The 12,087-nt window shown below is 42.1% G+C and overlaps 1 protein-coding gene across 1 annotated transcript; it reads right to left on the bottom strand.

The window, feature by feature from the left end:
* Nucleotides 1-486: 486 nt before the first annotated feature.
* On the bottom strand, nucleotides 487-10,786 carry LOC123269679. Its single transcript, XM_044735515.1, has 3 exons — nucleotides 10,456-10,786; nucleotides 1,331-4,399; nucleotides 487-1,211 (listed from the first exon to the last, which is right to left on the bottom strand). The coding sequence occupies exons 1-3, from the start codon at nucleotides 10,784-10,786 to the stop codon at nucleotides 487-489; spliced, it is 4,125 nt and encodes a 1,374-aa protein (XP_044591450.1).
* Between the last annotated feature and the right edge of the window lie 1,301 nt (nucleotides 10,787-12,087).

Below are 12,087 nucleotides of genomic sequence, written 5' to 3'. Positions count from 1 at the left end.
AAGATAAAAGCGGATTTGTAAATTACAGCGTGGTTTGCAAAAGCGAAGCCGGTTGACACGTGGTTGAACACTTTGCCGGCACTGAAAAAGCGGTGAAATAAATGCACTGTTAACACAATTTACCTATAACAAATTAAAGCGAATTATTAGCGGTTAATTTAAGCAGTTTAAATTATAAAATAAGCGAAATGCGGTTTATTAACGAAAAGCGAAAGTAAAGAAAAAGTAATGGCGACTTGATGCAGCGAAAGCGTAGAAGCGAAAAGATAATAATAATAGTCCGTCTTCTTCCTCGTTGAGTTGGGGAAGAAGGCTATTGCGCATATCTAGTGGGAGCGATCAGCCAATAAAGCGGTCGATTCATGGCGTGATCGAGAGGCTGATTTTCTATTGGCGGTTCGATTTTTGCGGGAACTAGCGGTGGACAGGTGCGTCTCTTGAATTTGGGAGTCCCCCAGGAGCGAGTTAATCGCTACTGAGCCTTGTTCACCGAACATTCTCCCCCGGGTTGGCGGCTGCGTCGACAAGATCATCTTCTTCATGCGTTAGCGGCAGGACACAGAGCTTTGTAATTGGACGTACCAGCTCTGTGTTAACTGTCTTAACAGTTACTACGCGGATTTGTCCATCTTCACCTGGATGGACAGCAATTACTTTGGCTAATGGCCACTTGGTTGGCGGGAGATCCTCAGTGGTGATCAGTACAACTGAACCCACCTTGATCTGGTTGCGTCGATGATGCCACTTTGAAATGGCCTGGTAGCGGTGGATGCAGTCCTGGTAGTAGCGTTTCCAGAAATGTTGAACCATTTGCTGGACTTGTTCCCAGTGCGAGAGCCGAGCAGGTTGTAAATCTGTCAGCGATGGCTCTGGGATAGCGGTCAGTGACTGTCCGATTAAGAAGTGACCTGGAGTCAGTACAGCCAGGTCAGCAGGATCTTCATTCAGCGGTGTGAGCGGTCTGGAATTCAATATGGCTTCAATTTGAGCCAGTAGCGTTGAATATTGCTCAAGCGTCAACAGCGAGTCTCCGATTGTTCTTCGAAGGTGAAATTTGATAGATTTCACAGCGGCTTCCCATTTTCCTCCAAAATGTGGAGCTCCAGGCGGATTGAATTTCCAGTTCGTGCCATCTTGAGCGATCAAGGTTGATAATTCTCGTAATGTGCGGGATCCTGCAGCGAATAGTCGTTTCAGCTCTTTATCTGCTCCTACAAAATTGGTTCCACAGTCTGAATATAGCGTGTGGCAGATACCTCGGTGACTAGTGAAGCGGCGATGAAAGCGGCAGCGGTGTAGTCAGTTACTAGCTCTAAATGTACAGCTGAACTGAACATGCATACAAAGACTGCAATCCAGCCTTTGTATGTTTTTGCTCCACGTCCTTGAAACGTTTTCAGCGTGATAGGTCCAGCGTAGTCGAGTCCTGTATGCAAGAAGGCTCGAGTTGGATTTACTCGTGCAGCGGGTAGTTGACCCATCAACTGTTGAGTGCGTTCTCCACGATGTCTCGTGCAGATAACGCAGCGTAAAATAAATGATCTGACTGAAACACGGCCTCCAATGATCCAGACACTCTTGCGTAAGTCAGCGAGCGTAAGCTGAGTACCTCCGTGAAGCGTTTTGCGGTGCGAATCATCAATCAAAATTGATGTAAGCGGTGATTGTCGCGGTAGAATCGCTGGATGCCTCTCTTCTGGGTCCAGCAATGCGTTTTTCGAGCGGCCACCGACTCTCAGGACCCCCTGATGGTCGATGAACGGAGTCAGCTTAGTGATGCTGTTATTTTTAGGCAGACCATCACCATCTTGTAGCGTGTGAATCTCTCTAGCGAAGTATTGTCCTTGAGTGAACTTAATCAAGGTCAATTTAGCGCGCTCCAGGTCTGATGGAGTAAGCGGGTAGGCCAGCGAAGATTGTGGAACTCTTTTAAAGCGGTCGATGGCACGATGCCAGATGCTAAGCTTCCGTAGCAGTGGAAACAGCTGCGTGTAATGCGACAGTAATTGTTGGAGCAGGCAATTTTCTGCTTTCCAAGTTACTAGTGTCAGACTTTGGCGTTCTTCTCGATGCGTTGCGTTGTCGGTTGGAGACTCCACAGTGGGCCAAGAGGATTCTGGTTCATGAAGCCAAGTTGGTCCATGCCACCAGAGAGCGTGTTGTTTCAGTTTTAGCGTAGGTATACCTCTTGAAGCGCAGTCAGCGGGGTTTTGTTTTCCTGGAATAAATTTCCAGGAGACATCTCGAAGCGTTTCTTGGATTTTTCCCACTCTATTGCGGATGAATGTCTTCCAGCGGATAGCTGGACTTTTAATCCATGCGAGAGTCACGGCGGAGTCAGTCCAGAGATTGATCCTGACATTTTCAAGCGACTGAACTTCTTTAACATGAAGTATCAGTTGTGTTAGCAACCATGCGGCAGATAATTCCAAGCGTGGGATCGTCATGGTCTTCAGCGGTGCTACTTGCGTTTTTGAACACAGAAGTGAAACCTTTGTGTTCCCATCAGCGTCAGTGACTCTCAAATAAACAGCGGCAGCCATAGCGTTTTGCGAAGCGTCTGAGAACCCGTGCAATTCCATAGTTGCTCCAGGTGCTATATTATTCCAGCGTGGAATGCGGATGGATTCGATGTTTCGAAGATCCTCGCGGTATCCAGTCCATTTGTGAATGAGTGATGGTGACAATTGTTCATCCCATGACACTCTATCTAGCCACAGATTTTGCATAAAGATCTTGGCTTTGACGACTATTGGTGCGAGAAGTCCTAGCGGGTCATACAGTTTAGCGATTTCAGACAAAATAGCTCTCTTTGTCTTGGGCGTCTCTGGCGGTAGCGTGTACTTGAACTGGAGAGCGTCAGTGCGTGAATTCCAGTACATGCCCAGGACTTTTACTGGTGCATCACTGATTTCTTTAAGCGGTGTATCCAGCTGCTTTTCTGGAGCGACTTCAGCGAGTAACCGTGGGCTATTGCTAGCCCATTTGGCAAGCGGGAAGCAGCCTGCTGCACACAGAGCTTTTGTTTGTACTGCAGCCTTGATAGCGTCTTCTTCGTTGTCTGCTCCACCGTAGATGTCATCTACGTAGCGTGTTTTCAACATTGGAGCAACAGCTAGCGGAAAGCGGTGTCCTTCATCCTTTACTAGTTGGATAAGCACACGTACTGCGTCAAAAGGTGCACTAGCGGTTCCGTATGTGACTGTCTTGAGACAGTAAGCGTCTATTAAGTCATTCTCATCTATCCAGAGAATGCACTGAAGCGGCCAATCAAGCGAGTCGACCTCAATCGGTCTGAACATCTTGGTGATGTCAGTAGCGAACAGAATCCTGCTGCAGCGGATTCTCAACATCACATCAAAAATGTCAATTTGCGTTTTGGGTCCTGCGTGGAGAATGTCGTTCAATGAAATTCCTGTAGATGTTGCACAGGAACCATTGAACACTGTGTGGAGCTTCGTAGTGGCACTATCAAGCTTCAATACCCCATGGTGAGGCAAGAAGTAAGCGTTTGCGGGCAATTCGTTGACTGGTACTCGTACCATGTGTCCTAGTTGAATGTATTCTGCCATGAATGCACGATACATGTCAGAATATTCTCTTTCTCGCGACAAGCGAGTTATTAATCTGCGGAGTGACCCTATAGCTGCGTTGATAGAGTCGCCAAGTTGACTCTCAAGGGTCTTAAGCGGTAATCTCACTACGTAGCGTCCATCAGGCTGTCGATAATGCGTTTGACGAAAGTGAATTTCACATTCTTCTTCAGCGGTGTTGAGCGGTGAATTTCCTGATGGAACTTCTTCCTGTTCCCAAAACTTAGCGATAGCGTCTTGTAATTCAGTATATACTGACGCATGTAGTGCTGCGTGTGATGTTGAAGCGTGTTTAGCGGTGACAGCTCCATAGACAATCCAACCAAGCGTGGTGGATTGTGCAATAGGAGCATTGCGAGGTCCTCGTTGAATCTCTGCGTTCATGATCTGTGCGGCTGGTGATACACCTAGAATAATATCTACAGGGCGTGGCTGTAGATACTGCGGGTCAGCGAGCTTGAGATTCTCAAGATGCGGCCATTTCGGATCAGCGATCACGAACGATGGAAGATCTACCGTCAGTGTTGGTAGAATATGCATACTGACATGCATTGATGCGGTCGTACACAGCGAACGAAGCTCAATTGTGCTCACACCTAGTGAGCTTCCTGCGGAGACATTGCCAATGCCCTTGAGCATGACCATGTCACGCTGTAGCGGTTGTCCAAGCTTCTTGAAGAGCGACTGTCTCATAAATGAGAGCTCTGAACCTTGATCAATCAACACTCTGGCGGTGATTGGATTACCATGATGCGGACTGACCTGGACTAAAGCGGTAGCTAGCAAAACTTGAGCGGAAAGCGAATCTGAAATAATCAACAGTTAATTTCAAGTTGTAAACGGTCTAAAGGGAACGATTAGTTGCCTGTGCGGAAGATGTAGACTGCGGTGAAGCTGGTTTCGTTGGCGCATCCAAAATGGATGGACATGTGGTGACGTTGACCACATTTTCGGCAATCTTGAGCGGTCTTGCAATCTGCGGCGCGGTGCGGAACACGAAAGTTGAAGCACAAATTGCATTTTTTAACTATCTTGTGTAATTCTCCATAGCGAGGTTATTTAAGGCCCGAAGTCGAGTTTTCAGTCTTAATAAACGGAAAGTTCAGCGTACCGGTGTACGAATGACTATCAGGAGCAGCACCCGATGTGCTCTGCGATGCTCCTGACACTCGACCTTTCCTAGCGGTATTACACTTCACTTAACACAGCACAATTTTTAAGCGGAATAATAAATTAATTTAATTGAGATAGAGCCAGCCTGATCCGGCTCGAGGGACCAATGAATAATTACTGAAAGAGCGGAAAAGCGGGGATCAGGTTTAGGTCTGGATATCTCAATTAAAACGCGTAAATTATTATCAAAAATAACACTAGGAATTTATTTACATTAAATACACTCAATATTTAATATGTTTAATAGCGGATTGTTAAGATGAAAGCGGATTTGTAAATTACAGCGTGGTTTGCAAAAGCGAAGCCGGTTGACACGTGGTTGAACACTTTGCCGGCACTGAAAAAGCGGTGAAATAAATGCACTGTTAACACAATTTACCTATAACAAATTAAAGCGAATTATTAGCGGTTAATTTAAGCAGTTTAAATTATAAAATAAGCGAAATGCGGTTTATTAACGAAAAGCGAAAGTAAAGAAAAAGTAATGGCGACTTGATGCAGCGAAAGCGTAGAAGCGAAAAGATAATAATAATAGTCCGTCTTCTTCCTCGTTGAGTTGGGGAAGAAGGCTATTGCGCATGTCTAGTGGGAGCGATCAGCCAATAAAGCGGTCGATTCATGGCGTGATCGAGAGGCTGATTTTCTATTGGCGGTTCGATTTTTGCGGGAACTAGCGGTGGACAGGTGCGTCTCTTGAATTTGGGAGTCCCCCAGGAGCGAGTTAATCGCTACTGGGCCTTGTTCACCGAACAGGGGCACTTTATGTCACTGTTGCATCGCTGCCTGAGAAATATATTTCTAAGTTAGATAATATATTTCTATTCCAGTTATTTAATCCTTTAGATAAAAAATACGTTTCAAAAGAAATAATTTTTAATAAGGTTATTTCAGAACTTGAATATTTAGAGCAAACTGGATTGTCAATTACCCATCCTTCGGGTAGTAAACAAATTTATTTTTCTCTAAGTTTGATTGAGGGCGACAATTTAGGAGTGAACTGGATGCTAGGCTTTCAAGAGAATTTTTGTTCAAATTACTGTTGCAGATTTTGTTTAACTCATTACAATGAATTTAACAAAGTTTTTCACGAGAGTGATTGTACCTTGAGAAATTTGAATAATCACACAAATGACGTCAATAAAAATAATATTAGTTTAACCGGGATTCATGAAGAGTGCATTTTTAATAAACTACCAACATTTCATCTCACCAAAAATTTATATGTTGATATTTGCCATGATTTATTAGAAGGTATTCACAGATATGACATGGCAAATATTATTGGATCTTTTATTAAACGTAAAATGTTTTCACTAACGCAGTTCAACATTATACTTCAAGCTTTCCAGTATGATCCAAACACAAGAAATAAACCAGTTGAAATTTCTAAGTCTCATTTGAAGAAAAAATGTATCATAATGACTGCATCGGAAATGTTAACTTTAGTAAATAATTTTTCTTTAATGGTTGGGCACCTGATTCCTCAAGACGATGAGACATGGCAACTTTTTTTGTCGTTGAAAAAAATTACGGATATTTGCACAAGTCATAAAATTACTACCGGGACACCAGCCATGCTTGAAGTTGAAATTCATGAATATTTATGCCTTCTTAGTGAACTGTTTCCTAATTGTTTCAAATTCAAACATCATCTTCTCGTACATTATCATCGAATAATGAGACTCATTGGGCCTTTAGGTAATGTTTCAACTATCCGTAAGGAAGGAAAACATCAAGAGGGCAAACAAGCTGCTCGTGGTTCTCTAAGCCGAAAAAATGTTAACCATACTGTTGCTATTCGACATCAGTTGAAGTTAAATTTTAGATTTTTTGAAGATAATAAAAATCAATCTGAATTTCACATAGGGCCGTATTCATCAAAAGCATTTGAAATCCCATTGACATTGTCTGATAATTACCAATTTGAAAATTTGAAGCTTTTAAAATGGATAAAAAGATATGACTTACTAATAAAAAATGAAACAATTATTATTCTTTATGAAATTGATGGGCCTAAGTTCTACAGAGTAACATTTTGTCTACATTGTCAGCTAAGCGGAAAAATTTTTATACTGACACATAAGTTAATTAATGTTTATTTTGATGAGCATTTTGATGCATTTAAAATATTAAGCGATGACATCTCAGATTATTCAATCTTTACACCATCAGAAATCGGTGCTGGATTAGCGACTATAACTTATAAGGTTAAATTAAATGATGGAAAATTTTATATACCTAAAAAATATTTGTAATATGTGTGAAATAAATGTTTTATTTATACTTTTTAATTTATAATGTATCTGTTTCATAATTCAATACGCGCATACAAATTAATTCTAAATTCAAGCAAAAATAGTAAAAATAATAATAATTCTAAATCTATTTATTGGCAAATTCTTAGGCAAAAAGAATAAATTCTTAGATAAAGAATAATTAGATTAAAAATTTCCGTTGAGATAGACCGGCTTGCCAATAAATAAATTCAGAATTAAAAATTAACCGTCTTCAATAAAAATTAAAAAAAAAAATTAAAAAAAAATTATTATTATTATTATTATTATTATTATTATTATTATTATTATTATGTTATTGAATGCTCAGGGGGGTTGTCCCCGGAGTCCGATTCTCCGAGGGCCCAGCCTGAGCTCCATCCATTACTGCTGTACCACTCCGCACAACAAGGCGGTTAGTGATCACAGCAGGCCAAAGTCATTTTCCTAAGTAGACGGAGGGAACCTAGTATGACAGCCTTCTGCATCCTGACCGCCAAGAATTCAGCTTTTGATGAGCAAGCTGGAACTCTGGCAAGTGAGGATACAAAAGACTGTTTCATCCCTCCGAGGACGCCAACAATCAGGACGACGAGCTTGACACGGTAACCTGAGTAAAGTTTGCCAATTTCAAACAGGAGATCCTGATATATCTGTCTTTTGTGTTCTTCTTTGGCTGAGATGTTGTATTCAGCCGGGGCCGAGAACTCAATGACATAAATGTCACGAGTAGCCTTGTCGAAGAGCACAATATCAGGTTTGTTGTGATCTATCCGCCGAGTTGTTGCAAACGGCATGTTCCAATAAATTTTGCAACTGTCATTCTCAACAACCTGGGGAATATCTCCTGGTAGATAAGGCAGCACTGGTGTCATATCAATACTGTAGTAATGACGAAGATAGTAGTACAGTACTCTCAGGGCAGCGTTGTGACGCTGGATATATGTACCTCTCGCCAACACAGGACATGCCGACAAAAGGTGCATGAGCGTCTCCGGATGTTGTTTACACATCCTACATGACGTGTCCAGAAGCTGCACCTGGAGCACCTTGCTACGGTATTCTAGAGTGTTAATGACACCATCTTGGCAGGCAAATATGAACCCTTCAGTCTCGGACATCAGGCCAGCTGACTTTAAGAAGGAAAACGTCAGCTGGGTGGACAAGCCATGATCACGCACGTGTTTGAAGAACACGCTGTGCATGGACTTGTCCATCAGTTCGCCTAGGAGTAGTTTTTCCTCGGCGTTCCTGATGACGCTCTTGAATTCCTCCTTTTGGAGTTCCATAAGAGCGTTTATCTCTCCAAGACCAAGGGTTCTTGCTGCATATATAGCTGCCTTATACAAGAACGACCCCTTATGCGCATTCTCATGTTTATGAACAATTTGCATAAGAAAGTCATCCTCATCTGCAGTGAAATTGACAACTTCGTGTGTTAAACCCAGGACTAAACGATCGTGAAGCCGCTCCAAGCTCTGCAAGCCTCTCCCACCGATCGACCGGGAGAGGTATAATCTGGCGACTGATGAATTGGGGTGCATGCTCCGGTTCATGTTGATAGTCTTACGGGTTCTGATGTCGAGATCTCGCAGATCCTTTCGGGCCCATTTTAAGACACCGAAAGAGTATAGTAAGACTGGGACAGCGAGCGTGTTAGTAGCGGAGACTTTATTTTTGCCGGAAAGTTCGGAGGACCAGATTTTCCGGAGTCTCCTAACATACTCGCTACGGAGAGTTGCTTGGACTTCGGAGACCGCATGCATGCGGTGCTCTTCCATTCCAAGATATCTATACAACTCTCCGGCATCTAATTGTCTTAAAACGCTCCCATCTACCAACTCGACATCATCACCCGTAACAGAGCACTTACCCCTCGCCAGATGTACGACCGCACACTTGTCCAACCCAAAAGACATTCCGACATCCCGCGTGTACTCTGCTACGATGTTAAGGGCCGCCTGTAGATGATCTTCATCAGCACTATACAGCTTCAGGTCATCCATATAAAGCAGATGGGTAATCGAGTATTTTCGATCACCTGGAGGCCCCACAGAGTACCCACGAGTTTTACGGAGAGCAACAGATATAGGCAGCAGTGAGATGCAAAACAGCAAAGGGCTCAAGGAATCACCTTGGAAGACCCCTCGTTTGTACTCTACAACTCCGGTTATGTGCAATGCGTTTCCACTTCCAATGTAAAAACGCGTTCGCCAGAGCTGCATTGTACGCCGAAGGCATTCCACTATTTCAGGATTGACCCCCAGGCATTTGAGGAGATATAAAATCAACTCATGAGAAGTTGAGTCAAATGCCTTGCGATAGTCGATCCAGGCCATTGACAGGTTGCGTTGATAGTAGATCGCATCTTGTGTGACACATCGATCAACTATCAAGTTCTCTTTGCAACCTGACAGGCCTCTTTTGCTGCCACGCTGTTCAAATATCTGTTGCCATACAGGTTCTATCTCCTGCAAAATACGGTTGTTTAAAATTTTTGTAAAAATTTTATAAACCGCATTCAAGCAGGTGATAGGCCTGTAATTCTTTGGGTCAGACAAGTCACCTTTTTTTGGTATCAGTACGGTTCGCCCTTCCACGAGCCAGTCTGGAATCGGTTCGTCAGCTCTAATGTACGATGTAAATATACGGGCCAGATGGAGGTGGGTAGAAGTAAACTTCTTCCACCAAAAGACATTTATGCCATCTGGTCCCGGGGCAGCCCAATTTTTGCTGCCATTTAGAGCTGAACGAACTTTATTCACACTGACTGCAGGGCTCTCTTCATCAGCATTCTGTCTACGGTGTTCCTGACAGAATGCTTTAAAGTCGTCCAGAGCTGGAGTATTGGCGTTCACGTTTGGTTGATCTCCATACAACTCAGTCCAAAAAGCTTCCACCCGCTCAGGTGTTGGATAATTCCCGGTAACATCGGTCTTTGGTGTCAGAAAGCGTGAAGGGCTGGATCGAAACAACGAGTTGTCGACCAACCGCTTTCAGCCTTTTCTCTAGTGACTTTTTGGCAGTCACTAGAGCCCGCAATTTATTGAGAGACTCTTCCTTGATGACAAGAAGAGTACTCTTATTCAGTGTGTGATGACGCCACCGAAGTTCAGCAGCAATGCGCCGAATTCGGGGCGTGTATGCTCTTTGAGTTGTTTCAAACTCAATCACACACTGAATGCGGGAGACCTGTTTCCGGGATCTGTCAATTTTGAGTCCAAGTTGTGAGATGCGCTGTCTCAACCTTGCCTCGATCGAGAGACAATGTCTCTCTCTCGGAAAAGCCGAAACTGCTGCACCATACACAACCTGGCTCACAGTGAGCAGGGTGGAATCCTCCAGGATGTTTGCACGGAGATCTTCATTTACCGCTTCTAGCTGTTGTTGGGAGTAAGTTATCTTTTTAGATATACTTACTTGCCGTCCTATAAAGGGTTTGTTGTCATCTAAGGAGGAACGGCGTCGCTCTTGATGTAATTGCGCCGGAAAGGAAAGTCTATTAGACTGCCTTCTATCCGGCACAAGCGATCTTCTATTACGCCGAAGATAAGCGGCATAATTACGCAGGTGTTTAGGCGTAAAATGCTCTAGCTCCGGATGCATATCACTCCAAAGAGTGTGCATCCGGGCCATATAACCGCTCACCCCCGGCTCGCTACGTTGGTAGCACACCAAGAGGTCGACTCGTAGTTCCTCCGTCCACTTAAAGTAAGTCCTTAAAGCGCCAGGGTCGTCATCGTTCATCGGGTCCGGCGTGCTCCTCCCACCTGATGAATGGTCCTCATCCGAAAAGGACCGGTTGTGGGGAGCACTTCTGAGATTACGTCTTGTTGTAACTCAGTATTTCAATGCAGTGGGTAGTTGGCCCACTGCATCGGCTACGTCGTTCGCCTACAGACCTGGTGTTATGGTCTGCGTTTCCCGCGATGCGCCGCTTGGAGGCCACGTAGCAAGCACCGCTTATTATTATTATTATTATTATTATTATTATTATTATTATTATTATTATTATTATTATTATTATTATTATTATTATTATTATTATTATTATTATTATTATTATTATAATAAACCTGATATTTTAAAAAGTAAATTTAAATTTAATGAATGATGTATTGTAATAGAAAAATAATGGAAATTCTACTTTATCGACACGAAATTTTACAATAGTTGTATTGTAAATTTTAATCTCAAGATTTGTATAATTTGCCTTCTCGTATTGGTTTTTATAATTTTGCTCGTAGTATTATTTACCAAATAAAATTTACGATAGTGTATTGGAAAAATTAATGTAGTGAAATTAAAGTCCACCAGTGCAATTATATTGAATAAAAATTACAATAGTTAGATCGGAAAAACTCCAAGAATTTTTTTCCCGTGTACAATTTGGAATTGCCTCTACTGCAGGATAGTTTCCGTGTAGTAAAAACAAAAAAAATGCCATTCGGCTTCACCCGAAATGGAAGGTAGATTTCATGTGATATGAGATTTTCTCTATTTCTATTATTTAATTGATTGAATAAGAAATATTTATGTAAAGAATTATTCTTTCAAAAAAAGTTAAATTATTTTCCATAAATTGATCTTGTAATATTTAATTACTTGAATCTCACGAACTAATCAACTGATTTCGACTAGGCTAGCGGCGATGGACGTGGTTTTTTAATGTTAAGAGTTGATTAGTTTTTGGACTCGATTGGTAAAGCGGTTTGAAAAGTTATTCGGGAAAAACCACATTTGAAAAAAACTTTTCATTATTTCTAAATTTTTGGATGACCTTTAAAATTAAAAAAAATCATTATAAAGTATAAGTGTTGGAGGTTAAATTAAAGGTAATATAATCAGCTTTCTCATAAAGTTTCGATAAATAACCTTTTTTTAGGTCAGTCAAAAGTTATTTACGTTTAAAGTTATCAAACTTGCAATTTACAAAATTTTGAAAATTTAAAATGGCTGCCATTTCTAAACTAATTGACCGATTTTGCTCATCTTCGAACTCGACCTAGGTAATTCCCAAAGAATATATGTACCAAGTTTCATCAAGA

The sequence above is a fragment of the Cotesia glomerata genome, linkage group LG7, assembly GCF_020080835.1.
Source record: "Cotesia glomerata isolate CgM1 linkage group LG7, MPM_Cglom_v2.3, whole genome shotgun sequence".
In the NCBI taxonomy this organism is placed as follows: Eukaryota; Metazoa; Arthropoda; class Insecta; order Hymenoptera; family Braconidae; genus Cotesia; species Cotesia glomerata.
The sequence above is the reverse complement of the archived record's forward strand: the minus strand, read 5'-3'. Positions and strand labels throughout refer to the sequence as shown.